The sequence below is a fragment of the Jaculus jaculus genome, chromosome 14, assembly GCF_020740685.1.
Source record: "Jaculus jaculus isolate mJacJac1 chromosome 14, mJacJac1.mat.Y.cur, whole genome shotgun sequence".
Lineage (NCBI taxonomy): Eukaryota > Metazoa > Chordata > Mammalia > Rodentia > Dipodidae > Jaculus > Jaculus jaculus.
Window position 1 is genome coordinate 8669515 of NC_059115.1, and position 26405 is coordinate 8695919.

The window sequence follows — 26405 nt, forward strand, 5'->3', positions numbered from 1 at the left end:
GATTCACAAAGTGTTGCATGCTTCTTGAATTCATGTACAGCAGTACGAGACCATGGCATGCCCATTCTGTCTGTCTGTCTCTCTCTCCATTGAAAATAAATTACTTTATTTTTAAAAGGAAACACCTCTGGAGGTATCACAATATCCCATCTAAAGCTATATTACAAAGCCATACTAACAAAAACAGCATGCACTAGCATAAAAACAGAAATACAGACCAATGGAACAGAATTGAAGACCTGAACTTTAGGTCAAGTACCTAAAGATACTAAAGGTGCCAATATCATAGATTGGAGAAAAGACAGCATCTTCAACAAATAGTACTGGGCAAATTGGATAACCACATGCAGAAAAATGAAACTAGATCCACTCATCTCACCATACAAAAATCAAGTCCAAATGGATTAAAGACCTCAATATAAGACCTGAAACTCTCTCCTACTGGATAAAAAAATCAAAGGAACTCTCCATGATATAGGAGACTTCCTGGACAAAACCCCAGTTACCCAGGAAATTAAACTATCACTCAACCAATGTGATTTCATGAAGCTAAAAAGCTTGTTCCCTTAGAAACATACCATAAGCAGTGCCAATAGGATACCCACAGAATGGAAAAAATTTTTTGCTATATATAGACCACTGACAGAGGCCTAATATCTATAATATACAAAGAATTAAAAATAAAATAAAATAAAAATTATCAAACAACTCACTCAAAATATGGGGCAGAGAACTGAATAGGGAGTTCTCAGAGGAAGAATTACAAATGGATAACACACACTTAAGAAAAGGTTCAACATCCCAGGCCATTAGGGAAATGCAAACTAAAAGAACTATGAGATTCTGCCTGACTCCAGTAAAGATGGCAATTATTAACAAACTCAAATGACAATAAATGTTGATAAGCATATGGAGAAAGAAGAAACCTCATCCACTGTTGGTGGGAATGTAAACTGGTACAACCATTATGGAAATCAATATGGAGATTCCTGAAAATGATGAATAAAGAGCTACCAACAGATCCAGGTATTCTCTTACTCCACATTTATCATAAATGCCCCATGCTTCACTACTAAGATATTTGCTCAACCATGTTTATTGCTGCTCAATTCATAATAGCTAAGAACTAGAACAAACCCAGGTGCCCATCACTGGATGAATGGATGATGAATTTGTGGTACATTTACACAATGGTATCCTACTCAGCAGTAAGAAAAAGTAATACAATGAAATTTGTAGAAAAATAGACGGACTTGCCAGGCATGATGGTGCATGCCTTTAATCCCAGCACTAGGGAGGCAGAGGTAAGAGGATAGCCATGAGTTTGAGGCCACCTTGAAACTACATAGTGAATTCCAGATCAGCCTGGGCTACACTGAGACTCTACCTTGAAAAACAAAACAAATAAGCAAACAAAAAAAAGAAAGAAAGAAAAGAATCATGGACAGACTTGGAACAGATTTACTCACACAATCAGCACACTCATACAATCACAGAAAGACAATGTCTCATGATCTCACTCACCTGCATGTCCTAACCTGGATGAGCTTGAGTTGCTGATATGCCTGGTAGACAACTCAAGGCCAAGACAATAGGGATGGAGGGGTTTGGGGAAAGAGGAAGGGGAAGGGGGATGGAAACAAACATAAAACTAAATCCAAAATGAACTGGTACAATAGATACTTTTATCCCCAAAGATAGACAAAAATGTATAACCCTTGATAGGAGTAAAGGGGCGAGTACCTGGAAAGAAGGCCCTGGAGATGGTGGAATGAAGCCTAACCTTAATTTTTTTTTGTTTCTGGCTTGTAACTACCAGTACTAGAAATTGTTGCTACCCACAATGAGCTGTTAATCTGAGAGACTTATGAGGTCCCCATAACAATATACGTTTCTGTCAAAGTAACTGATTGCCTGCCTGAGGCAAAAGCTAAGACCCTATTGCTGAAGATACCATGTGCTGCTGACAAAGAGCATGGAGAGACCTGGCTGGAATCCAGAAGAAAGCCAGTCTGCAGACAGTTAGACCATCTAGTGATGGAAAGTGCTATATGAGCTACTGAGGGAAAGTTTCCAAAAACAATCTGAGCAACCAGAGGTCTAAGCTACTCAGAAGCAAACACCCTGGCAAGGTGTACACACCAGTGCAATAGTGGCACACAGCCTTGGTGGGCAACCAATAGCTTTCTGATTAGCTAAGAGATCCACTCAATGTAAAGGAACCCATATCTGGAATTGGGAACCAGATTAGAATCTTTTTTTTTTTGTTTGTTTTGTTTTTGTTTTTTTTGAGATAGGGTCTTGCTCTAGCCCAGGTTGACCTGGAGTTCACGATGTAGTCTCAGGGTGGCCCTGAACTCATGGTGATCCTCCTACCTCTGCCTCCCAAGTGCTGGGATTAAAGGTGTGAGTCACCACACCTGGCTAAAAAATATTTTTATGTATTGGAGAGAGAGAGACAGACAGACAGAGAAAGCGTGAGAATGGACGCACCAGGACTTCCCGCCACTGCAAACAAATGCCAGATACATGGACCACTTTGTCCACCTGGCTTTACATCAGTACTGGAGAATCATAAGGCTTCACAAAGAAGCACCTTTAACTGCTAAGCCACCTCTCCAGCCCAGTAGTAACAATTTTAAGAGAGAGTGCACACACAAAGCAATCATGATATCAAATGCCATCTCGCCATTAGGCCATAGTACTGCTCAGTCTACCATGCCTGACATAGCACCGCGACAAAAACAGTCCCAAAGCAGCCTGGGAGGAGAGCTCTAATGGTAAAGTGTTTGTTTGACCCCCCCAAGCATGACAGCCTAAGACTGATGCCCACTTCTCATGCAAATTCCAGACCTGGTGGGACGTTATGTAGGTCCTAGTTCTGGGAGGCAAAGACTGACAGTTCCCTGAAGCTCACTGGGCAGCTAGTCAGCCCTCTTATGTGAGCTCAAGCCAATCAGATAGTCTGTCTCAAAAACACGTGGGACACCAACTGAAATAACACCCAAGGTTATCGGCTGCTGTTCACATGCTTGCACAAACACATGCACATTCAAACACATACAAATATGTATTTACACAGTGCATTGTACATATATTCACATGCAACAAGAAATAAAACATAGAGATGAATGTATACATAAGTTATTATAAAATAGGTTTTTCCAATACGCTTCAGTCAGTAGAACACATCATCTGTAGACTGTCTCTGGACCTTGGCATGAGTGCCAGCTGTGACCTTGTGGGGTGGTCCTGGGCTCTGGGTGACGCTGGCAGCAATGTGGGACACTGCACAGACTATTTCTGCATTTCTACACCCAGCTGTATGAAGTGAAATATGTCTACACACTGGCATTTCAGTTTTCAGATGGCTTCGTTGATGCAAACAGCTATACTTGAATAAAACTGTGAGATAAGTTTAGAAATATTTATCACATTTTCAGGGCAATATCTACTTATCACTTTAGGGGTCTACTTGAAAATATGTGTGTCACAGCTATGACTGATCTCTGAACTGAAATGTCAGTGTTAAACTCACACCCATGTGTTTCATGGAACATAAAGAAATTGAAAATGTGCTGTAAGCGCAGGGGTGCAATCGCCTCCACTCCGCCGAGGGCGTGTTCTCTGGAGTCCTGCTCGGAGTTCTGCTTGTTTCAGGGGGCTGTGGTAATTTCCACCAGCTGAAGGAAAACTTTTAATGACTTCCCAGATGCTGAGGTTTAACTTTCTGATGTACTTCATCTTGGGACAATATGAATCCTCAAATGGAGACTCTGCATTCTTGCTCTTAATAAGTTTTCCAGGAGGTTTGTGTCACATCTGGCAGGGGCTCTTCCTCCCTCTGGGTGCTCAGAAATGATGACCAATTTGATGATGCCACAGGTGCCAAGATGCCCATGTCCACCGGGAGGAAAAGTCCTGTCACTGTGTCCCTGATTTAGTCAAGGGTGCACCTAGGCAGCTTTCCCAAGATGCTTCCTTGTCTGTGGGACGCAGTCTGCCCTGAGGAAGGGCTCCGGAGCACTGAGCCTTGAGAAGGAGACAGAGGTACGAAGACACTTTCCATGTTCCCCCCTTGCCAGTCTCCTTTCTCGGACTGTGATTGTAAGATTTGTTCTCTCACATTTTTTCTGGCAAATATATTTCTGTCTTTCTTATTTTTCTAGACATTACTTCTCTTAACCTTCATAATTAGTTTTACTATTTTCTTTCTTTCTTTCTTAATACTTTTGCATCCATTCCTGGTAATGATTAAATTTTCCAGTGGGGTTGCTACACCTTTATGACTCTCTATGATACTGATATCTTTTGTGAGAAGTTATGTTATCTAGAAATTTGTCCATATCTCTCAAACTGGCAAATTTATTGGCATGAGTAGTCAATATAAACGTTTAACAACAAATTCAAATAAAAATGAAATTAACAAAACAAGAAAGAAATCACAAAGGTTGTGGGTGGGGTACTGGTCATAAACATATGGGCAAGTATCCTTTCTTTCCCCACACCAGGCTATTGTTTGTAACGCTTGCAGTATAGTTCACCCAGATTCAGTCTCTTTGTGGGGTTGTTCAGGTGAAAAGGAGTTCTCCTGGAAACTTCCTGCCAGTTCTCAAGCCTGAGCTTCCCTGACCCCTTGGCCAGACACAATCCAGCCCAAATGTGGGCATGAAAGAGCAGGGCTGTCTGTGAGCTGTAGAATAAAGAACGGTTGCCATCCTGAGTGGCTTAGTGTGCTGGCTGGAGATGCTGAGCTCCACTGCAATTGTGCAGGTTGGGATGCAGGAATGGGGGAGGGGAGAGTAACTGCCTTCTGGGCCCTTAAGCTAGTGCTGACCCTGTGTCTGGTTTTTACAGGACAATGTCCTCTTCTGTGGACCCCTTGAGCCCCTTACCCCTGAGGGTGACCTGTGGAAACCTGTGTTGGGGTGGCTATCGCCTGGCATTTGCAGCTGGGCCCTCAGTGATAGTGTGGCCCTGGAGCACTGGCATGCTAGGGATCAGACCTTGGAACTGGATGGTCACTGAGGTTGTTCTTTGGCTCCCCTGAACATCTGGAAGCTGGCTCTCTGTTGTCACAAGGGAGTCATGGGATCACAGTGAAACAGGAATTTCGAGGTTCCTTGAACACCGGTGCACCAATAATTTAGGATATTCCCAGATTCTTGTTTTTTGAATTCGAAGAGTAAAATCCACAGACCAGGGGATAAAGTTCATAGATATTTTATTATAGATTAAAACTTTAGGAGTAAGAAGAGCAGGTTGAGGGCCAAAGTCTAGGATGTAAGAGAAGGCAGCAAGGTGGAGCTCTCACGTAGAGACAACAGGGATCTTGGAATCACCATGAGAGAAGGCAAAGCTCTTACCCAGAGAAGCAAGAGGGGGTGGAGAAGCGCACCTGGAGACTTAGATCTGGGTTGTTTACAGGGAGTGGCACATACCAGATTCCCAAGTCTCTACAGAAAACCAGATTTCACCCATCTCTGTAAAATGGGGCAATCAGAGATTGGAGCGATGGATCAGCACTTAAGGTGCTTGCCTGCAAAGTCAAAGGATCCGCATAAGCCAGATGCACAAGGTGGCACATGAGTCTGGAGTTCATTTGCAGAGGCCGAAAGCCCTGGCGTGCCCATTCTATCTGTGTTTGCCTCATTCCCTCTTCTCTCTCTCGCTCTCTGTCTCTGTCTCTCTCCCTCCCTCCCTCTCTCTCCCTCTCAAATAAATGAAATAAAATGTTGTAACCAGAATTTTTCAGTCATCTAGGAAGGGTGCAAGTGTGATCTAGAAATCTTTCCCAGAGAGTATAACTTTCCAGGGAAGAAAGAGATAAAGGGAAAAAAAAAATCCATGTTTTCCTTGTAGTCTTAATGATATTTTCTGCATTTATTCAAGCTAAACTTTTTTTCTTTGGGGGGCTCGGGAGATGGCTTAGTGGCTAAGGCACTTGCCTACAAAGCCAAAGGACCTATGTTCAATTCCTCAGGACCCGCATAAGCCAGGTGCACAAGGTGGTACATGTGTCTGGAGTTTGCTTCCAGTGGCTGGAGGCCCTGATGTCCCATTCTTTCTCTGTCTCTGTCTCTGTTTCTCTCTCTCTCTCTCTCTCTCAATTAATTTTTTTTTCCTTTGGGGTTCTATCACACTGACTGTCTTGCTAATTTCTCTGTCCTATCAACAGTTTGGAGAAGATACTAGTCAGATGCTGTGGAGGACTGGGAGGCAGAATCACCCAGGTTTGCTATCTTGAGCTTCTTCATTCCATACTGGGAAGGCTGCACCCTGGCTGAATTGTTATGAAGGCCATGGCTTGTTCCAGCTGGCTGCTCCATGGCCTCTGTTGCAGGGAAGTGAACGTCCCAGGGGTCATTTTCTGTCATGTTGGTAAGTGACCACTGTTCTGTCCATGCTGGCATTGACACTGGATTTTGGCTGGGCTGAAGATCTGCCCTGGAGCCTCTGGTTTCTGTCTTTATTCCTCTACTCTCTCAAAAGTGACTTGTGCCCCACTGTCTTACAAGGAAGTCTTCCACATAGTTTCGATGTGCATCTCTGTTCTCTTTGACCTCACTGAGCTGTTTGGGGGAAAATTTAGAGTGTTTGTTTAAGTATGCACCTCCACTACTTTTTAGGAAGATTACTGAAGCATCCTTAGTTTCCTATGCTGGTATCAGGTTCACCTGGTTTGTTATGATGTGTTAGGACAGTGTTGAAGCCTGTTCATTTAAATGACTCAAGGCCATTTCCAGCCTCCACAGACCCATTTCTGCAAGTATAAAACCTCTACACTTAGTTTCTGTTACTGGTTTACTTCCCAAACTTGGCCAAGTGAGATGGAAAATGGTTTATCAGTATGCTGTGCATTTGTACTTAGATCTGCAGTTGTCAAGAGCGTGCTTAGGTGGGCATGGAAACTTCCACACCCCCATGTGGTCCATACTGACTCGGGTACCTTGGACAGTAAGGACAGCCCTGGGACAAAATGCTCTTATTAGTATGTGGATTTCAAACATGCTTCACTTGGAAAAATACATCAATTCCTTGTCAAATTAGATGTCTCCAGATGGCTGGTAAAATGAGATAACTCCTGAGTCAAGGTTTGTACTGTGGACTGTGGGATATTTACCAGGAAACTGAACTTTCCCCCGCTGCAGTTCAAGAACTTTGTACCAAGTTGTATGAATCACTTTGTTGCAAACAGTTCATTTGAGGGTTGGAGATGTAGGAGTTTAAATGGCCGTTCTGGGATAACCGTGAGAATAAGTGTTGGAAATTATCATATCCTGAAACCTTTGTGAAGTAACATAGAGACAAAAATACAAATATAATACACATACTATATTTCTGTGTGATAAATAGAATATTTTATAGACATGTCAAATAGTTGAAATACATTTGGTAAGAGATGAAGTCCAAAGATAATACTTAGAATAAAATGCAAGTCATAAAACAAAAGCCTTCTGCTAGGCATATGGCACATGCCTTTAATCCCAGTATTCCAGAGGCCAAGGTAGGAGGATCACTGTGAGTTCAAGGCCAGCCTGAGACTACACAGTGAATTCCAAGTCAGCCTGGGCTAGAGTGAGACCCTCCCTACCCAGAAAAAAAAAAATGCAAGTCACACAAAATGTAAATCTGTCTTTCACATGGGTCAGCTATGTCTAGGCTTTTTTACTAAAGCATAAGATGCTGGCATCTGAACTCTGCCTTCTTCATAACCCACACTAATATACTCTAGGATCCTTGGACAGCCATGGAATCCAGTCCCCGGGAGTGTCACCTCTGAGACAGACGACGGGACATTCCACCGTCTCCTCATGCTTATCTGTCGTCATCACGATTGCATACACACTCCACACTATTTTAATTTCACAATACCATGCACTTGTATTTTGCTGATCATCTGATCTAACCAAATTATAACACCAAAATCTTCATTACGATAATGCTTCCAAGAGACCTGATTTCTGGATTTTTCCTCATATTAGAAATTGTCATTGGGTTTGTGGGTAACTCCTTGATCTTCGTGATATACATGTACACGTTTTTAGTCCAGCCTCATCTGAAGAAGCCCATAGATGTGATCTTTACACATCTGACACTTGCCAATGTTCTGAGCATCGTGTTCAGGCTGACACCAGATGTCATGTCATCTTTTTCAGTACGGCTTTTTCTGCATGATGTTGGCTGTAAGGCGGTTTTGTATGCGTACAGTGTCACCCGGGGCCTCTCCATCTGCACTACCTCTCTGCTGAGTGTGTTTCAAGCCATCACTCTCATGTCCAGCAGTTCCAGTTGGGCGTGGCTTAAATCTAAAGTTTCTTCGTGCATTTTCCCATCTTTCCTTTTCTTCTGGATAATCAACATGTCTCTGTTTGTTCCCATTATTGAAACTGTAAAGGCCCAAAGCAACTTCACTGTTGGTTCTAGGTACTTGCAAACACACTGTCAGAGCAACCAAATTCGTTATCACACCACAGTGTCTTTTTTAAGTGCGATAATGATCAGAGACTTCCTGTCTGTGGCCATCATGATGTGGGCCAGTCTCTACATGGCGATTCTCCTATTTGGACACAACAGCAGAACGCGGCATGTCCACAGCTCCAGCAGCTCTTCCTACTCATCTTCTGAACATAAAGCCACCCTCAGCATACTTCTGCTGGTAGCTTCCTTCATTTTCTTTTATTGCTGTAACAACTTTATTACCTTTTATTTGTTTTATAGGCCCAAGAGAAGTCCACTCTTGGATAGGATTAGTGGAATTTTATCATCATGCTACTCAATCATCTGTCCGTATGTCCTGGTTAACAATAGGAAAATCATTTCCAAATTGATTTCTTCCTGTTCAGGCTTGAAAAAATTCTTTTCTGCAAGAAGATTCAATGCCTAATATAACAACCCAAACTTCTTTCTGTCTTAGGTATACTCCCTTTTTTAAAAATTTATTTTTATTAGTTATAGACATGCTTAGTATGTAAACAACACATGTTTGTACCATCCTATCCCTCATCTCTGCCCCTTTTATAAAGGAGCCCTCCTCAATGGGGACACTGGTTGTTTCCATGAAGACTGTGGATCGTGCATCATGGGGACAGCAGTCAGTTATGGGGGAGAGGCAATGTCTCTGCATAATGTCCCAACTTGTGGCTCTAACAATCTTTCTCTCCCCTCTTCTTCAAAGTTCTCTGAGCCATGTTAGGTATGTTTTAAGTCTACTTCAGTGATGGGCTCTTAGGAGCCTCTGGATCTCTGCTTTGGTAGGTATTGAGTGTCCTCAGTGTCTATCTCCTTCACACTTGTGTTAATATCAGGTGCACCAAGAAAGCAGCACTCTTGCTCATCTCCCCAGTTCCTCTGTGGTTTCAGCTGGGGCCAGGCTGAAGTGCAGTGGGTCATTTATCTCCTCAGGTCCCGCTCCTCTCTGAAAAAGAGAAGCAGGCTCTCCAACGCAGGGTGAAGTCTGCACAGGTTAAATGGGATAAACATCATTAATTTAGAGAGATTTTAACAGTCCCTCTTATAGCTCAATATTAGGTATACTCTTAATAATACAGAAAATAGAAAATTTACTTCTGTGTTGATGGCTAAAATTCTTTTTATAAAATTGTGCTCCTGAGCATGCTTTTTAAAATAAGGAGTGATCCAAGAGTATCTTCTCCTTGATTTTCATTGAATATAGTTCTGGAAATCTTAGAGCAATGGGGCATGAAAAAGAAACAAAAGATACAAATAGGAAAAATGCCAAATTATTTATATTTATAGATATGTATATATAAGTAAAAAATTATAATAGCTCTAGTAGAAATATCGTGGGTCTGAGGAACACTTTCTGCCGAAGAGTAGAATATAATGTCAGCAAACAAAATTTAAGAAATTTTATAAATGTCATTAATGAACATCCTGGGAAAAATCAGAAAATCAACTCCAGTATAAATAGATTAAAAATAAAATATCAGAGAATAAATGGAACGAAGAATGTATAGGTGTCTACATGACAAACTTTTACAACACACACACACACACACACACAAAAGAGATTTAAGAAGGTCACTAAAATGAAAAATCTTTCCATATTCATGGGTTAGAGGAATGAATATTATGAAATTGGCTATGTTGCCTAAATTCAATACAGCCTCATCAACTACAATGGTATTCACATAACTAGAACTGAAAATCCTAGCATTCATACAGATGCACAAAAGACTGTGAACAACCAAAGAAATTCTGTGTAGAAAGAGGAAACAATAATCTGTCTCAACATTTTCACATGGAGGACGGAGGGGAAAAGGAGGAAACATCAAAATGGAAGGACTACTTGGAAAAAGGAGGATCCTCACTATAATGGGTGTGGGAGGAGAGGGCACAAAAGAGGAAAATGATAAAACTATACTATGTTCTTGTATTAACGTTTGCAATAAATCTTAAAAAGAGGATCCACGAGCAACAAATGTATCCTATAAAGAGCTGTAGAGATGGCTCAGCAGGTAAGGAACTTCACCTGCAAAGCCTAATGGCCAAGGTTCAACTCCCCAGTAGACATGTAAAGACCAATGCACAAGGCAGCGCACACGTCTGAAGCTTGTTTACAGTGGCTAGAGGCCCGGGCATGCCCATTCACTCTCTGTCTAGAGGCCCGGGCATGTCCATTCACTCTCTGTCTAGAGGCCTGGGCATGCCCATTCTCTCTCTGTCTAGAGGCCCGGGCATGCCCATTCACTCTCTGTCTAGAGGCCCGGGCATGCCCATTCTCTCTCTCTCCCTCCCTCTCTCTCTTTCTCTCTCTCTCTCTCTCTCTCTCTCTGTCTGTCTCTGAATGTCTATGTCTGCTTGAAAATAAATAAATCAATATTAAAATTCCTAAAAAGACACAGTTACAAAAAGCACCATCTTGTTGAAACAAAAATATTTAAGTAAGCCATTATATAGACTCTAGGGCCCATAAGTAACAACAAACATCTAAAGCTATCTGATTTTTAACAAAGGTCTGAAAAACACACACTGGGGGAACAAAGCCTCTCTTCAACCAATAGTAGTGGAAAGAGTGGATATCCACATGTAAGAGAATGAAACTTGGGGCTGGAGAGATGGCTTAGTGGCCCCACCAAGAAGCACAAACAAGGGTAACACAAAAGGTCTTCCACGTGACTCACTGTCGGATTTTTTGATAAATAAGTGGGGTGCCATTGCCACTCTGCCTCAGAAGCTGTAAGGAATTCAATCACTAGTGAAGTGGCCTGGAGAAGGTACCTCAGAAAATGGAACACACCACTAGCAAATACTGGAAAACAGGGGAACTTAGGCCTGAAAGAAATGCCAAAAAAAACAAAAACAAAAAAAAAATCCCCATAACAACAAAGCAACACAAAATGAAGGAAAAACCCACCCTGACCGATTCTCTGCCTCCCAATTCTTTTTATAATGAAAGACAAAAAAAAAAAAAGCCACATATATATGTATGTGGTGGTTTGAATGTGAATATGTTTTCCATAACCCAGGTTATTTATTTTTATTTTTATTTTGAGAGAGAAATAGAATTGGCATGCCAGGACCTAAGCCACTGAAATTGAACACCAGATGCTTGCACAACCTAGTGGGTATGTGCGACCTTAAGCTTGAGTCACCTTTGTGCATCTGGCTAAGGTGGGATCTGGAGAGTGGAGCATGGGTTAGCAGGCAAGTGCCTTAACCACTAAGCAATCTCTCCAGCCCATGAAGGTTTTTTGTTATTTACTTATTTAATTTTTTTCAGGCACGGTCTCACTCTAGCTCAGGCTGACCTGGAATTCACTATGTAGTCTCAGGGTGGCCTCGAACTCAGAGATCCCCCTACCTCTGCCTCCTGAGTGCTGGGATTAAAGGCGTGCACCACCACACCAGGCTTATCTGAGTTATTAATTATTTTTTTTTTAATTTATTTGAGAGCAACAGACACAGAGAGAAAGACAGATAGAGAGAAAGAGAGAGAGAGAATGGGTGTGCCAGGGCTTCCAGCCTCTGCAAACGAACTCCAGACGCGTGTGCCCCCTTGTACATCTGGCTAACGTGGGACCTGGGGAACCGAGCCTCAAACCAGGGTCCTTAGGCTTCACAGGCAAGCGCTTAACTGCTAAGCCATCTCTCCAGCCCTATCTGAGTTATTTTTGATTAAGCTTGCAACTTAAATCTCCTGCAGCCTACTGGAGGAGGTGTCGCTGGGATAGATCTTTTAGTCCAGCCCTAAGGTGTATCGAGAGCCAGTTGGAGCTCTGGCTGTTCATGCTTGCTGGCTGGTGGTTCTGTCTGTCTTCTATGGATCAGTGGAAGTGAGCCATCTTCTTTTATCATGATGGAACTTTCCCTGGAATTTTTAAGGCTTAAATAAACCCATTTCTCCCATAAGCTGCTTCTGGATGGATGTTTGTCCCAGTGACAAGAATGTAAATGCCACAATGTGAAATATCCAAGAATTAAGAGCACTACTACTTCTGGGCCAGAGAGATGGCTTAGCAGTTAAGGCACTTGCCTGTGAAGTGAAAGGACTCAGGTTCTATTCCCCAGGACCCATGTAAGCCAGATGCACAAGGTGACCTCTGGAGTTTGTTTGCAGTGGCTGAAGGCCCTGGTGTGCCCAATCTCTTCCTCTCTCTATCGGCCACTCTCTTTCTATATTTCGAGTAAGTAAATAAAAATATTTAAAAAAATAAAAAGAACCCTACTTCTAAAAAAAGATCAACCTTATATATAGAAAATGCTACATAAAAGAAGAGTACACACTATTTAATAATTCACCAAGAAATAAATTTAAGGAAAGAAATTATGTGCCCATCTCAATAGATTCAGAACCTGCTGCTCCAATTTTTCTCTTTCAGCCACTCTGCCTGTGGTGGCCTGTTCTCATGTGCAGGGCTTTGAAAAGCACAAGGAAGGCTGGTGAATGCTCAAGTGTGTTTTATTTGCATTCATCTGCTTGGCACTGTCTTTTCAAAGGTCCAGAAGCACTCTCCACAACACCCTTCCTCTCTTAGAGATGGGGTCAGGGAAACCTCGATTGATTCCAGAAAGGTAAGAGAGACAGAGAAGCTTTTTGACTCTGAGCATTGTCTCATTCAGACTCAGTGACAGGCATTAGAACTGCCAGGTCTCTCCAGGGTCAAACGTGACATGCCACCAATGACCATCGGCCAACTAACATGGATTTGTGTGATTGTTTTCACATTTAGACATTGGAAGACACCTACATGAAATGTGCATTTTTAAACTAATACTATTTATCCCAAATCTATGTGTCACTATTGGGGAGGTTCAATGATGGGGTGTGAGAGAGGAGACAAAAGAGGGTGGTGGGAGGGAACAATATAACTTAAAAAAATATTTGTTATTTATTTGCAAGGAGAGAGAGGGGAGAAGTTAAGACGGGGGAGAAGAAATCATGGGCAAGTAGGGCCTCCCGCCACTGCACACATACTGCTGAAGCATGTGCCACTCTGTGCACCTGGCTTTACATGGGTACTGGGGAATCAAACTCAGGCTATCAGGTCTTGTAAGCAAGTGCCCTTAACCACTGAACCATCTCTCTAGCCCAATGTAAATTTTTAGTAATGTTTTTGTATTTTTTAAATAAAGAATATATATTCCAAAAATAATATTAAAGTAGGGTGTGGTGGTGCATGCCTTTAATCCCAGTACTTGGGAGGCAGAGGTAGGAGGATTGCTGTGAGTTCAAGGCCTCCCCAAGACTACATAGTGAATTCCAGGTCAGCCTGGGCTAGAGTGAAACTCTACCTCAAAAATAATAATAATAATAATATTAAAATCAGAATTGGATGAAAACTTACAATACTTTAAAATGGCCATATTATTTTAAATTTATTTTTATTTATTTGACAGAGGAAAAGAGAAAGAGAGAAAATGGGCACATGCCAGGACCTCCAGCTACTGCAAACAAACTCCAGATGTATGTGCCCCTTTGTGCATCTGGCTAACATGGGTCCTGGGGAATCAAACCTGAGTCCTTTGGTTTTGCAGACAAATGAAAATGGCCATATATATTTGAAAATTTCAATCAGGTCCACAAACAAAAAGGTTCAGTAAGAAGGAACCAATGGCACTTTTCCCCTTTCTTTTGGTTTTCCAATATCAAAACAAAAAACAAAAACAACAACTTCAGTGTGGCTGGGCATGGTGGTGTAAGTCTTTAATCTCAGCATTTGGGAGGCAGAGGTAGGAGAATCACCATAAGTTTAAGGTCACCTTGAGACTATATAGTGAATTCCAAGTCAGCTTGGGCTAGAGTGAGATCCTACCTCAAACAAACAAACAAAACAAAACAAAAATCTTTCAGTGGTCATGTGCCTCCTGCTCATCACAGAGGAGATGTAAGCAGTCATGTCCTCAATCTGCAATAACAAGATGTCCATCAAAAACTGAATGGAGGGCTGGGGAGATGGTTGCCTGCGAAGCCTAAGGACCCTGGTTCGAGGCTCAGTTTCCCCAGGACCCGCGTTAGCCAGATGCACAAGGGGGCGGCGCACGCATCTGGAGTTCGTTTGCAGTGGCTGGAAGTCCTGGCACACCCGTTCTCAATCTCTCTCTCTATGTCTCTTTCTCTCTTTCTCTGTCACTCTCAAATAAATAAATAAAAATGAACAAAAAAATTAAAAAAAAAACTGAATGGATAAAGGAAATGTGGTATATATACAGTGGAATTTCTTCAGCTACATAGATATACAGTAACATTTGCAGTACAATGGAAATGTTAATCATTATATTAAGCAAAATAAGACATTCTCAGAAACACCATGGTTTTACTCATATGTTATATATATTCATATTTATGTAGGACATAAAAAAAGAAGGGAGACACAAAAGTAGGAGAGTTATATTTGTGAAGAGGACGTGAACCAAAGAGTGATAAAAAGTGTTATATGAGAAGGTAATAGCAGGTGAGTTTTAACAAAGAGCCATGGGAATCTTTGTAATTAAGCATATTATTTTATACACTAATTTCATACTTTTAATAAATTTTTTCTTTAATTTTTTATACTTTAGTTGAAACGGAGACAGACAGAGAGAGACACGCAGACAGTGTGAGCTGATCAGGGCTCCTGCCACTGAAAACAGACTCCAACTGCACGCACCACTTTGTGTATCTGCCTTTTTGTGGTTACTGGGGAAGTGAACTTGGGACATCAAGCTTTGCAAGGAAGCACCTTTAACTGCTGGGACATCTCTCCAGGCCAACACTTATAATATATTTTTTAAAAAGGAACACACACAAAGCAATTATGACATCAAATGTTCTCTCACCACTAGGCTCTAAATTGTTCAGTCAGTGATGCATGATAAAGCACCATGATAAAAACCATCTCACAGCAGCCATGGAAAGGGAGCTCTAATGATAAAGTATTTGACTCACAAGCAAGACACCCCCAGTTCTCATGCAAATTCCAGATATGGTGGCACATTCCTGTACGTCCAGTTGCTGGCTGCAAAGACTAACAGTTCCCTGAAGCTCACTGGCCAGCTGGTCAAACCTCGTATGTGAGCTAAGCCAGCTGGATGCCCTGTCTCAAAAGATGTGGGACACAACTGAAATAACACCCCAGAGTATCGGCTGCTGTTCACATGCTTGCTCAGACACATGCACATTCATGCACATACAAACATGTATTTACACAGTGCATTGTTCATATGTTCACATGCAACAAGAAACCAAACACAAGGATGGGTGCATACATAAGGAACTACACAATAAGTGTTTACATGTGCTTCAGTCCATAGAATACACCGTCTGTAGACTGTCTCTGGACCATGGCATGAGTGCCAGCTGTGACCTTGTGGGGTGGTCCTGGGCTCTGGGTGACGCTGGCAGCAATGTGGGACACTGCACACACTATTTCTGCATTTCTACACCCAGCTGTATGCACTGAAATATGTCTACACACTGGCATTTCAGTTTTGAGGTGGGGTGGATTGATGCAAATAGCCATACGTGAATTAAACTGTGAGATAAGTTTAGGGATATTGATCACAATTTCAGACAACATTTACGTATTTCTTTATGGATCTACAGGTAACAATGTGTGACAAAACTATGACTGATGTCTGGACTGTGCTGTCAGTGATGACGAAGCTCACACCTATGTGCTGCAGGGAACATCAAAGGAAAACAGAGCTGTAAGCTCAGGGGCGCAATCGCCTGGACTCCGCAGAGGGCGGGTTCTCGGGAGTCCTGCTCGGGGCCCAGCTTGTTTCAGGGGCTGTGGTAACTTCCACCCGCGGCAGCGAAACTTTTAATGACCTCCCAGACGCTGAGGGTTAACTCTCCGGTGTACTTCAACTTGGGACAATACAAATCCTCACGCGGAGACTCTGCACTCTTGCTGAGTGAGCTCACGCTATCATGAGACTCCCTTTCCCTCTGGGCGCATCAAATGATGCACAGGAAACAAGATGATCCAGGTCACCTGTGACAAGCTGGGCCTCCTCCACTGCGAGGCAAAGTCCTGTCCTCTGTCCCTGATTCAGTCCTGGCTCCTGCTGGGCCGCCTTTCTAAGATGCTCCCGGCCTGTGGGACCCAGGCAGCCTGAGTAAGGCTTTGCAGCACCAGCCTTGACAAGGACAGAGAGGGAGGTACGAGACCTGCCCATGTGTGCTTCCCTACCTAGCCTTCCTAAGATTAATTTTCAAATTTATTTTCCCTTATTTCTCTGTTATAAAATAGCTTTATTTCCCATTTATTATTCTTGATAATATTTCTCTTTATTTTCATACCTGTTTTTACTCTTTTCTCATTATTTTAGTGCTTTAGTATCTGCCCTAGCCAACCATTCAATCTTAAAAAGGAAGGGTGGCACATCAGCAATTTGTATAATTGTAACATTCCACGAGATGTTATTTCTTTTAGAAATAGGTACATATCTCTCAAACCCCCAAATCTATCAGCATATGTAGACAATATACTACTTTCAGAAACGCATGCTATTTCCCAATTTATGTTTCCATCCTTCCGCCCTGTGATGTTTCCTGTCCCGGGAAGCGGCGCAGTTCCACCCAGGGGTGTGAAATGCATTCTATGGCGGGCATTAACTTGGGTTTTCCAGTCCACGTTTCATTCTTTGCTATTTTTCTGCTTTTATCCATCCATTTAGCACCTTTATGTTGGATTCCATTTTACATCTCTTTTATAGTGTCTTTCTTTCCTTTCAAAATTTCTTACCTATTCTTCACACTGGTGTTATAGTACATAATTCTGTAGTTCACTCTCATGACACCATTTTTCAGGGTGCTTGGTACAACCTATTATGTGGGTCCTTTCTTCAGAGCTGGCTGCAGGATCATTTTTACTACTTGCTTCATATGTGACTGGGAGGAAAAGATTAGTGTCCTATGGTGAATGTGTAAGATGATACATTTTAAATATTTTTTTTTACTTATTTGCAAGCAGAGAGACAGAAAGAGAATGGGAGCCCTAGGGCCTGTACCAAACTCCAGACACATGCACCACTTCTGCATCTGGCTTTACATTGGTACTGAGAATTCGAACCTGGGTCATTAGGCTTTGCTGGCCAGCACCTTAACCACTGATCCATCTATCCAAACCCTGACATGATATCTTAAGAGAATAAATTGTCTTGTTAATATTTTTGTATTCCTACTGTTACTTTTCTCTTGGCTCTGATAATTACTGGACGAATTTGTTTAAATCGTTTATTTAAATGGTTAATTTTGTTATGTCTCATTTAAATTTACTTATATTTTCACATGGTATACTGATAGTACATGTATCTTCACATATGTATTTAAATTTTGTGTTATTGAAAAAGGGTTTTTTATATTCAGTAATTCTGTTCTCTTAAATTTGTGTGAAGTGATACATATTCAAGTTTAAATATTTCTACTGACTATATAGAGAGAAATCATAGGACAGGAGAGATTGTTTAGTGATTAAAGGCACTTTCTTACTTTACTTATCTAAGAAATTCAGTGGAAGTACAAGTTATTGAAACATGAAAAATTAGGGCTGGAGAGATGGCTTAGTGGTTAAGCGCTTGCCTGTGAAGCCTAAGGACCCCGGTTCGAGGCTCGGTTCCCCAGGTCCCACGTTAGCCAGATGCACAAGGGGGCGCACGCATCTGGAGTTTGTTTGCAGAGCCTGGAAGCCCTGGTGTGCCCATTCTCTCTCTCTCTCCCTCTATCTGTCTTTCTCTCTATGTCTGTCACTCTCAAATAAATAAATAAATAAATTTAAAAAAAACATGAAAAATTAGCCAGGATTATAAAGAAAACTAATACATTTTAACTCAATTTCTGATCTTACTTTCATTTGTGTGGTGGAGGGGTAAAACTGAAAAAGGAACCACGAGAGAAAAAGAGATGTTAAGTGACATGATGGAATACAATATAATTCATGTGGTATGGCAGGAGAATGGGGGTGATAAAAAGGAGGTGCTGGTCAGCAGGGTTGGGCTGAGGAACTGGGGGGAGAGGTTAGGAAAGTAAGATCAATAAATATAAAATATAAACAAAATGTCATAAAACCATTACTTTATATTACCATTTAAACTTTAATCATCCAAGCAGTAAATAATAAAATCCTATATAGATAGGGTAGTTGATGCTCTAGTAAAGAGAGTAGGGGAATGAATACACACTAGATAAAATGGCATGGGACTGTTTAAATTGTTTTTCATAGAGAAGGTCTCTGAGTGAAATTTGTCAGATGACCCTTGAAAGAACAATGCTGCTGTTCTCCTTAAAGGGAAATAAAACTAGAGACAAGAGTAGGGATCCAGCTTCACACCATGAGAGTCAACATGCTTGGAACCTCCACTATGTCTAACAGATGACTGGCATTCCATCATAACAGGATTTGGAACTTAGCAATCCTCTGTATTGTTATGGAAAGCAATATGAGTGTTCCTCAAAGACTTAACACAGATCTACAGTGCAATGCAGTTATGCCACTACAGGATAGATATCCAAGAGAATTATATTTTGCTTGCTATAGAATACCCATATTTCTATGTCTATCAAAACACTGGTCATAACAGACAAGGTATGGAATAACGGAGGTGTTCATGAGTGGTGTTCATGATGTATGTGGTGCAAGCACACATACATGGACACGTGTGTATCCCATGCCCACTAATTCAGAGGCCAGTGGAGGACATTCAGTGTCTTCCTCTTCTTGCTGATCTGCCTGTGTTCTTGAGATGGAGTCTGTCACTCAACCGAGAGCTGACTGGGCGCACCACCAGTTCTCCGATCTCAGTTGCCTGCACTACTGTATTTATAGGTGTGCATAGATATGCCCAGATTTTTTACCTCGATGGTCGGGGATCAAACTCAGGTGGTCTCAGAACTTCTTGGGTCCTCTCAGACTCTCATGCTTGCCCAGCAAGTGTCATTGCGCTGAGCCGTGACTCCCACACCAAGAAAATCCTGTTGTTTAGAGAACATGGATGGAGATAGCCATTATCTTAGCAGACACAACCCAGACTCACAGATGTAAGCTTTTCCCGTTCTCTCATGAAGGGAATCTTCATGAAACTGAAAGGGATGATTAGGGTGTGAAAGTGGAAATCGAGTAGGGTATCAGGGAACAAAGAAAGTAATAAAGGAGTAAATATGATCAAAGCATAGTATATATGAAAATAATATATGGATATACTTCAATGCAATCAATTATTTTGTACAATTAATATGCAATAACAATAACCATAAACCGGCATGGTAGCCTAGCACTATAAACAGGAACCTGGAAGCATGAAGCATAAGAATGACAAATTCTGGGAGAGCCTAAAATATATTTTCAAATATTGTCTCAAAAACACACAACTCAGCACTCAGGAGGAGGGAAGCAGGACTGTTAGAAGTTAAAGCCCTCCTCAGCTGAAGAGTCACTTTGAATACAGCCTGGGATATGGGACCCTTTATCCAATAGCCACGATCGCGCACTTGCGCACACACACGAGATGTGTCAGGATCTTATAATGTTCGTTAACAGCTGGTCTACTTCATAATTGGAATTGGACATCCTGTAGGATTGGAGAAATTACCATGGCGTTTTAGTAGCTGGTTGCTCTGTGGATAACATACAAATCTCTTGCTCCTCCCTCCAGAGGCAGGCATCGCCCTGTCTCCCTGGCACTCAGGACAGGCTCCTGTCTATGAGCCCCTAGCAAAGTCCATTTTCCTGACTTGAACTTTCATCCACTCTGTCTGTGGTGCCCGGTTCTCATGAGCAGGGATTTTCAAAAATAACAAGGCTGAAGAATTCACAAATGAGAAGACTGTGTTTTATTTGCATTCATCAATTTGTCACTCTCACTCCTTTTTTTTCCAAGACCCAGAGACACGTTCCAAATTATTCTTCCCTGTGTTAGAGGTGGAATCAGGGAAGCTTTATTTGATTTTAGAAAGGTAAGAATGGCACAGAAGTCCTTTATCTCCTGAATATTGTCACATTCAGAGACAGGCATTAGAAATCCCAAGTCTCTTCACTTTAAACTTTATATGCCCACTAACATGTATGTATGTGCATTTTTTATAATAGCAGCATGCAATGAACCTATATGAAACACATCTTTTATATATTTTTTATATTATCAGCATGTAATGAACCTATATGAAATACATTTATAACCATACACTGTTTATATCACATCTATCCATGGCTACTGTATTTTTTTAGCATCCCCTCCCTCACTGTCATTTTAGTTCTCAGTGGAATTCTGGGTGGTGACTTTCACTGTAAATGTGACTGACTTGTCTAGACTCCCACAGTGTCTTTCCTGCATTTATCCCTTTTATTCTAAATATATTTATTCATATACCTTGATGTATAATAAATTAATATATATGAGACACAAAGAAATAAGATAATTTATGAAAACAACATGGAATCCAAAAATTAGCCAGGAGCCAGGCATGTTGATGTATGCCTTTAATCTCAGCACTTGGAAGGCAGAGGCAGGAGGATCACTGTGAGTGCAAGGCCACCCTGATACTACACAGTGAATTCCAGGTCAGCCTGGGCTAGTGAGTGAGACACTACCTCAAAAAGCCAAAAGAATAAAAAATAATAAAAAAAGAACTATCCAGGAGTGGTGGCACCTGCCTTTAATCCCAGCACTCAGGAGGCAGAGAAATGATGATCACTGAGCTCAAGGCTAATCTAGAACTACAGAATGAGTGCCAGGTCAGCCTGGGCTAGAGTGAGACTCTACCTCAAAAACAATAAAGAAACAATGTACACATCGCTACAATGTGACATTTCTTTGTGATGAGAACATCTCTAGGCTTATTCTTGGAAAAATTGAAAGATCCTGGATCATACTGTAGCTGGCTTATATATTTTGCTTGATGAATGTGCTGGAAATTTGATTTTCTTTGTTATGTTAAATTTATAACATATTTTCAACCTCTGGATAACCTATTTCTATAATTTTTGAATGTGAGTATGTATTTTCCTTGCAGTTTAAAAATACTTTAATCTGTGGTCAAGCTTTTTTTTTTGTTTCATAAATGTCAGAAGTAGTGCACACTAGCCTAGTAAATATTTCAGGTGACCTTCTCTTCCACTGTGGCTTGTTTAAATTTGTCTTCGAGAGCCATAGAGTGAAAATGATTTGCATTTATGTTGAAATGAAAACCTGATATTTTATTAAGGGTCTCTTATCTTTCCAAAATGTAACTTTAACCACACAAAGAGGGAAGGGAAATGTTTATGTTGATCTGGTTGGTGAAATCATGCAAGGTTTAGACTTCAAAGGGGAGATACAGGGCAAAGAAAGATGAGGGACAGAGTATTGTGAAGAGCAAGATGTGAGAGAGGCCAGTCTGCTGAAATTGAGTGAGATATGAGAGATCTGGAAAGTGTGAGCATGAATGAGAAGTGGTCATATGACATGGCAAAGATAAGATACATGTGGTGTTTTGAATGTAAATGTCTCCATAGTCTCACATATTGCTGACTAAGCTTCGTACTTAGTAGTCTTCAGCAGGCAGAGCCCTGCTGGAGCAGGTCTATTGCTAAGGGCAGATCTTGAGCCGGGCCCTAAAGAGTGAGTTGAGACCCAGCTCAAGTTCTGACTATTGGTTCTGGCTCTCTGTTATAGATGGATGATGAAGTGAGCCAGCTTCTTAGGCCATGGCAAAGCTTTCTCTGGAATCTGTGGGCCTGAAATAAACCTTTTCCTTCCATATGTTGCTTCTAGTCAGGTATTTGTCCTAGCAATGAGAAGTTAACTGCAACAAATGCATTTTCAAACATTATAATATGCTCAATAATGAATGACTATACAAAAACATAACCTCATTTCTCAACCAATGTAAATTGATAAAAAATAAATTGAGAACTTTCCAAATTCCATAATTGAGGTTATGGCAGAATGATAGGCCAGCGTGGTGTGTGTCAATAAATAATTTGGATGTTGGTACCTCACAGTACATAATGAAAGTAGCTTTGGAATAGGAGAAATTTGTTGCACACTAAGAGAATGCAGCTTGATACCTGGTGATGCTTATGGACTTTGTCTGCATAAAGAGAACTTGTTTGGATTCATAAATTCCATTTAAGGATCAACGATTGTATTTTTGGTGACAAATATCAGATCAGTAGAAGGATGGGCTTCTGATGGAAAAATAGTTAAACAAAAGCCAGAGGATTAATAATATGAACTTTATCGTAACTATCATGAATCTCATATCACTATACAGTATTCATGAATCTCATATCATTATATTATAAATATATTGGAAAGCTTAGTAATTATGATTACATAAGAACCACATAGACTGTCTTGGCAGGAAAAATTTGCATTTAGAATTTATACATGTTACATGTGGAAATATGGAATCTCTGTTAGACTGGCTCTCATCATGATATGACTGTCCATTGATGCAGAAAATTCATTTATTTGCAAATGTGCTGAACATTATGGGTTGTTCAGTATCAGTTATGTCTTCATTTGTGCAAGTCCACAGCTCTCCACTAAGTTATGAGTAATGAAAATAAATGTCTTAGTGCATCACTGGTACCCTCAAGATTTGTTATGGGAGGCAAAAGTTAAAGTACACATATTGCTGTCTATGTTTAAAGCAATGTATCCTTTAAAGATATTGGAACATTGAGCACAGGTAAAGAAAATATATAACCTGATATTCTTAAGAAAAATGGCTTATAATATGAAAACACCTTTCTCACGTAGGCCAACATGTCCTTCTGCTTAGCACAACAGAATTCAGGGTGTTTACATTGAATTCTCCCTGCTTCTCAGATCCTTGTATCTTGTAAGGGTGTCAAGAATCCCTGACATGCAATTCCTTGAAGTGTGAATTCTGGGCCTGAAATATGAAGAAATTGGATATTTCACCACCTCTCTGTGCTCACAAATTCTAAACCAGCATATTTGTCCTCAAACACTATTTTAACATACTTTTAGAAAAGTTCATTTGTCTTCATTGTAGTTGTGACAAACTGATACTATCTAAAGGATCATTCTGATCATGTTTTCAAGTGACACGACCTTGGGGATTTTCCTCACATCTCAGTGCTGTATTGGTGTCACAGGGAACTCGTTGATCTTCCTGTCATCTCTGTACACCCTCTCAGCTCAACATTATTTAAAGAAACCCATAGATTCAATTTTCATGCATCTGGCACTAGTCAATATATTAACAATTGTCTTTTTGTTGATACCTGATATCACATCATCCTTCGGAGTGAGACATTTTCTCAATGATGCTGGTTGTCAGGCAGTCTTGTATATCTACAGAGTTACCTGGGGCATTTCCATCTGTAGTACCACATTCCTGGGTACATTTCAAGCCATCACCATGAGTCCCAGTAACTCTAAGTGGGCATGGATAAAACCTAAACTGTCAACATGGACCCCTCTCTTCTTTATTTTTTCCTGGGTCATCAACATGCTCATCTATATTGAGATCATTAAGTCTGTAATAGCCAAAACCAATGCCACTCTTGCTGGCCATGGATATTATCATGCTTACTGTCAAAACCGGAATTTTGGAAAACAAAATAAAGGGTTATTTTTAAGTGTCATATTGACTAGAGACCTCATTTTTGTGGCCCTTATGTTGTCAACCAGCCTCTACATGGTGAATTTCCTCTACAGACATTATAAAAGAGCCAAGCATATCCACATTCGGAGCCTCTCCTCCAAGTCATCTCCTGAAACCAAAGCTACTTGGATCATCCTGTTGCTGGCTAGTTGTTTGTGTTCTTTTATTGGTCGAGTAACTTTGTTACCCTTTATGGATTCTATACACCTGAGAAAATCCCAAGACTGGAGCAAATTAATGCTATCTTATCATCATGTTACCCAACTATCTATCCTTTTCTAATCATTAGGAATAATAAAAACATTTTACAATTTACTTCATTCATTTCAGTACTGAGAATTGCCTGTATTCAATGATCAAACATCTGATGAGGCCATACTTCCATTGACTTATACTGTACATTATTAAAATTCAAATTTTTAATTTTGCATGATTATGTCTATCTACTCCATTCTAATACTTTTGACTTGTATTACCTGTTTAAATTAAGAACTCTTAGGTAAAATGAAAATGTTTCATATATTTTTAAAATTACTCTGTTTCTTGTTATTACTCTGTTAAAGTAATGAGATTAGTGTTTTCAAGCCATTTGATGTTTGCATTGTAATTTATTTTTAAAAATCTTTATGGAAAATTTTCATACATGAACATGAGATATTTTGGTCATAACCAGCTCTTGTTATCTTTTTTTCTCTCCACCCCTCTACCTACTCACACTGCACACCTGATTTCCAACTAGTTTCTTTTTTTGAGGACTGTCTCATTTCCTTTCCCCATAATTAATGTCAAAATGTTGATGCGCTCAATATATTATGTAGGCCTTGTGGTTGTATAAACAGGCTCTGTGAGGAGTGAAGTCATGGCCACTTCACGTCCAGAAGATCACGTTCCAGAGGACTCTTCCCAGTCTCTGCTTCTTACATTCTTTCCACCACTCTTCTTCATGTTCCCAGAGTCTTGGAGGGCATGCCAAAGATATGTGTTCTCTAGATGTTTTCTTGTGTGCTCAGTTACAAAGAGGAGAATTAGGGCTGGAGAGATGGTTTGGCAGTTAAGGCACTTGTCTGGGAAGCCTAAGGACCCATGTTTGACTCCCCAGAACCCATGTAAGCCAACACACAAAGTGACACATGCCCGCAAGGTGGCTCATGCATCTTGAGTTGACCAGTTCTCCCTCTCTCTCTCTCTCTCTCTCTCTCTCTCTCTCTCTCTCATAAAAAGGACATCATTAATGAATAAATGAATTTTCCTTATGATATATATGGCCTACCTTAAATATTGCAGCAGTTATCTTAAGTGATAAGCCTATAACAATAATTTTTAAATGACTAATAAAACAATGAATAATATTAATGCTATTGAAAAAGCACGTCTAAATGAAAAGTGCTTGAATATTGGAGCTGTAGAGAAGTAGAAATATTTGGAGATTCATTCTTTAATCTCCAAGAAAATGTAGTAGTGGATATTTGCTTCTCTTTTCTAATATAACTGCATTGATGTTTATTCATCCTATATATATGAAGATACTTCCACCAGGTTGGGTATTATCATTGCTGTCTTAACCAATGTCAGCTGTGATCACCCATATGAGAGCCTCATGAGATTACAACTATAAATGTTCCTTTTAGAGGGAGGCAGGTGGCTATAATATTCCCAAGGGTCACTAGTCTGCACAATGTCCTCATCAGACCTCTCCTCTCCAAAGATGATATGGAAGATATATGTTGGATTGAGATTTGAGACTGGTGGGATAGCTGTCCATACATAGTACATTAACATCTTTCAATTGTGAAACTCTGTGAATCATCAAAGATTATTGTTACAACAGTGCAGATTTTTATGAATTGTCCATGGATTGAGTCAAAAGCTTCAGTGGAAACGCTGCACATAGTTTGCCTAAGAAATGTCTCAGTTGCCCAGGAGCCATTGAGTTGCTCATGCTCCTGTAACTAAGTGCAATAAACTCATTGGTTCACTATGAAGGCCTCAGACAGAGTCCTTTCTTTGATCTGTTGTATTATTCTCTATCTGGTGTGAACAGACGCTTCTTTACATCTCCTCAGTACTGCTTACATGGCACTTGGCACACAAACAGGAATTTCTAGACTCAAACACTGGAGCTAAAGACATCATAGAGCAAATGGACCAAACAGATGTGCCTAGAACATTCCACCTCAGAACACTAGAATACACATTATGTGTAGCAGTCCTTGAGACTAACTCTGAAATTGATCAAATATTAGGACACAAAGTAAGTTTCAAAACCATAACTAAATTAAAAAAAAAAAACCTTCTTGTATTTGATCTGACCATAATGCAATGAAGCTAAAACCCAATAAGA

General features: G+C 40.6%; 1 protein-coding gene and 1 pseudogene across 1 annotated transcript; both read left to right on the forward strand.

Annotated features, from left to right (window-relative positions):
- The first annotated feature begins 7942 nt into the window (after positions 1 to 7942).
- LOC101611460 (olfactory receptor class A-like protein 1) lies at positions 7943 to 8887 on the forward strand. The gene has a single exon (XM_004672803.2). It carries the CDS (start codon positions 7943 to 7945, stop codon positions 8885 to 8887), a length of 945 nt encoding a protein of 314 aa, XP_004672860.2.
- A 14601-nt stretch (positions 8888 to 23488) lies between these two features.
- LOC105945068 lies at positions 23489 to 24420 on the forward strand (annotated as a pseudogene).
- The last annotated feature ends 1985 nt before the right edge of the window (positions 24421 to 26405 follow it).

Bases quoted from the DNA above. Each gene is read 5' to 3' on its own strand.
- LOC101611460 (XM_004672803.2), top strand. From the start codon at position 7,943: ATGCTTCCAAGAGACCTGATTTCTGGATTTTTCCTCATATTAGAAATT.